This window comes from Chiloscyllium plagiosum, chromosome 1 (assembly GCF_004010195.1).
Source record: "Chiloscyllium plagiosum isolate BGI_BamShark_2017 chromosome 1, ASM401019v2, whole genome shotgun sequence".
NCBI classification, from domain to species: domain Eukaryota; kingdom Metazoa; phylum Chordata; class Chondrichthyes; order Orectolobiformes; family Hemiscylliidae; genus Chiloscyllium; species Chiloscyllium plagiosum.
The window spans coordinates 26452275-26454605 of NC_057710.1; the positions used below are offsets into that span (position 1 = coordinate 26452275).

A 2331-nucleotide genomic window follows, 5' to 3' on the forward strand; every position below is an offset into this window, starting at 1 on the left:
TCGACTGGGACAACATTACTATTATAGGACAAGCCAAACAGAGAACAGCCAGGGAATTCCTAGAGGCATGGCACTCATCCACAGATTCAATCAATAAGCACATCGACCTGGACCCAATATACCGACCACTGCAATGGACAGCTGGAACTGACAACCGGAAGCGGCAGAGACAAACCACTATAAATGCTGGAGGAAACATCACAGAAACGCTTCACAGGAGGCTCCCAAGCACTGAGGATGTCACCTGGACAGGAAACGAAACGTCTGCAACACAAATTCCCAGCTTGGCGAACAGAACCACAACAACGAGCACCCGAGCTACAAATCTTCCCCCAAACTTTGAATAGGGAAAAGCTGTTGGCTCATAGGTTTCTTTACCCTAATCCTAATCCAAAATCCAATAACAATGTTAAAATGTTTTCGATCATACCTGGATCCAGTTCTGGACAGTTGGTAGGTATTTAATAGTGACAAGTCTATGGAGGTCCTTTATGTTGGTAATCACAGCGCTGTTATCTTCATCCTCTTTGATCTTTAAGTCTGTTCTCCAAACATGCAGAATATCATGGTATCATAGTATGTTAAAGTACAGAAGCAGACTGTTCAGTTCACCAAGTCCACGCTGTTCTCTGTAACAGCAATTTATGTAGCCCAAAAGGTCGTTCTGCTATAACATCCGTTTTGTTAACATGAATTCGCTATAACACAATTGACGAATTGGGACGTCTTTCTAAAGTGTGAACATTTAAAACTTGTGTTGGCTGTAACACGTTTCTAAAGCATGAGTTTTATATACACGGGGTTGCACAAGAACGCAATCATCACGTTATCGAAATCACAGTATATCTACTCTGTCTAGACCCTTTCTATTTTCAGCACCTCACCAAATTTTCTTCCAACCTTCTTTAAGGACAACAGCTCCAGCCTTTCCATTCAGTTCCACAAAATTGAAAGCCCTCATTCCTAAAATTATTCTTGTGAAGATTTTTTGCATCTTCTGCACATCTTTCCTAAAAGTGATGATTAAATCCAATTCTCCAAAAATTTTTTTTAAAGGTTTATGCTTTTGTTCTATATGCGTCTATAATATAAAGCCCAGGATATGGTATGCCTTCTCTTTTCACTCTTCCTGTCTGAGAAACAACCTTTCACTACACACTGTTTCCTGTTACGCAATCAACTTCATATCTTTTTTTTCCACTTGTCCGTTATAACCACTGACTTCTATTTTGTTGGCAAACCAGGTGTGTGAAATTTTATCAAAACACCTTTTGAGGTCCATATATACCACTTCAATCACACTGCTCTTTCCACCCTTCCTTGTTACCTCAATCAGGTGAGTTAAACACAACTTTCCTTTAACATACCTCATTTAATAAAACTTTTAGCTGAATGACTGCTGGTTTTGCCCTGGATTATCATTTCTGAAAGCTTTCTCAGTTAAACTGACTGGCTAGTAGATGCTGGCTTTATTTTTGTAAATTTTTAAGAAAATAATGTAACACAATCTCTAGTCCTCTAGCACTAGTCCTATATTTAAAGGGGATTAGAAGATTATGATCAGTACATCGAAAATCTGCACCTTGAATTGCCTAAACACCTTCAGAGGAATCCCGGCAGTACTTGATTATCAACATTAACTATAGATACCAAAATATCTTCTTTCTCAATTTTCAAGCCACACTGTATTCAAATTGCTTCCATTACGACTTCGGCAAAATCATCTTTCTTGGTTAAAATCAGTGGAACTGATTGAAAAGCTGGAGCTGTTGTCCTTAAAGAAGGTTGGAAGAAAATATAAAGGGTCTAGACAGAGTAGATATACTGTGTTCTGGATTAGTGGTGCTGGAAGAGCACAGCACTTCAGGCAGCATCCAAGGAGCTCCGCCGTTTTTTCCTCTCCAGACGTCCCCAACAGTACCCTTCCACCGACACTCTCATTCGTTTGGCCGAACTGGTCCTCACCCTTAACAATTGCTCCTTTGAATCCTCCCACTTCCTCCAGACCAAAGGGGTAGCCATGGGCACACGTATGGGCCCCAGCTATGCCTGTCTCTTTGTTGGCTACGTAGAACAGTTGATCTTCCGTAATTACACCGGCACCACTCCCCACCTCTTCCTCCACGACATTGATGACTGCGTTGGCGCCACCTCGTGCTCCCGCGAGGAGGTTGAGCAACTCATCAACTTCACCAACACATTCCACCCTGACCTTAAATTTACCTGGACCATCTCCATCTCCATTAATGACGACCGACTTGACACTGACATATTTTACAAACCCACCGACTCCCACAGCTACCTGGATTACACCTCGTCCCACCCTACCTC

The 2331-nt window shown here is 41.8% G+C and overlaps 1 protein-coding gene across 4 annotated transcripts in view; it reads right to left on the reverse strand.

Annotated features, from left to right (window-relative positions):
* uvssa (UV-stimulated scaffold protein A) overlaps nucleotides 1–2331 on the reverse strand; it is a 109435-nt gene that overhangs the window by 83761 nt on the left and 23343 nt on the right. For all 4 annotated transcript variants that reach the window (XM_043708333.1, XM_043708245.1, XM_043708421.1 and 1 more), the window contains exon 6: nucleotides 431–540. In XM_043708333.1, coding sequence (XP_043564268.1) covers nucleotides 431–540 — 110 coding nt within the window. The remainder of the gene's footprint in view (nucleotides 1–430; nucleotides 541–2331) is intronic.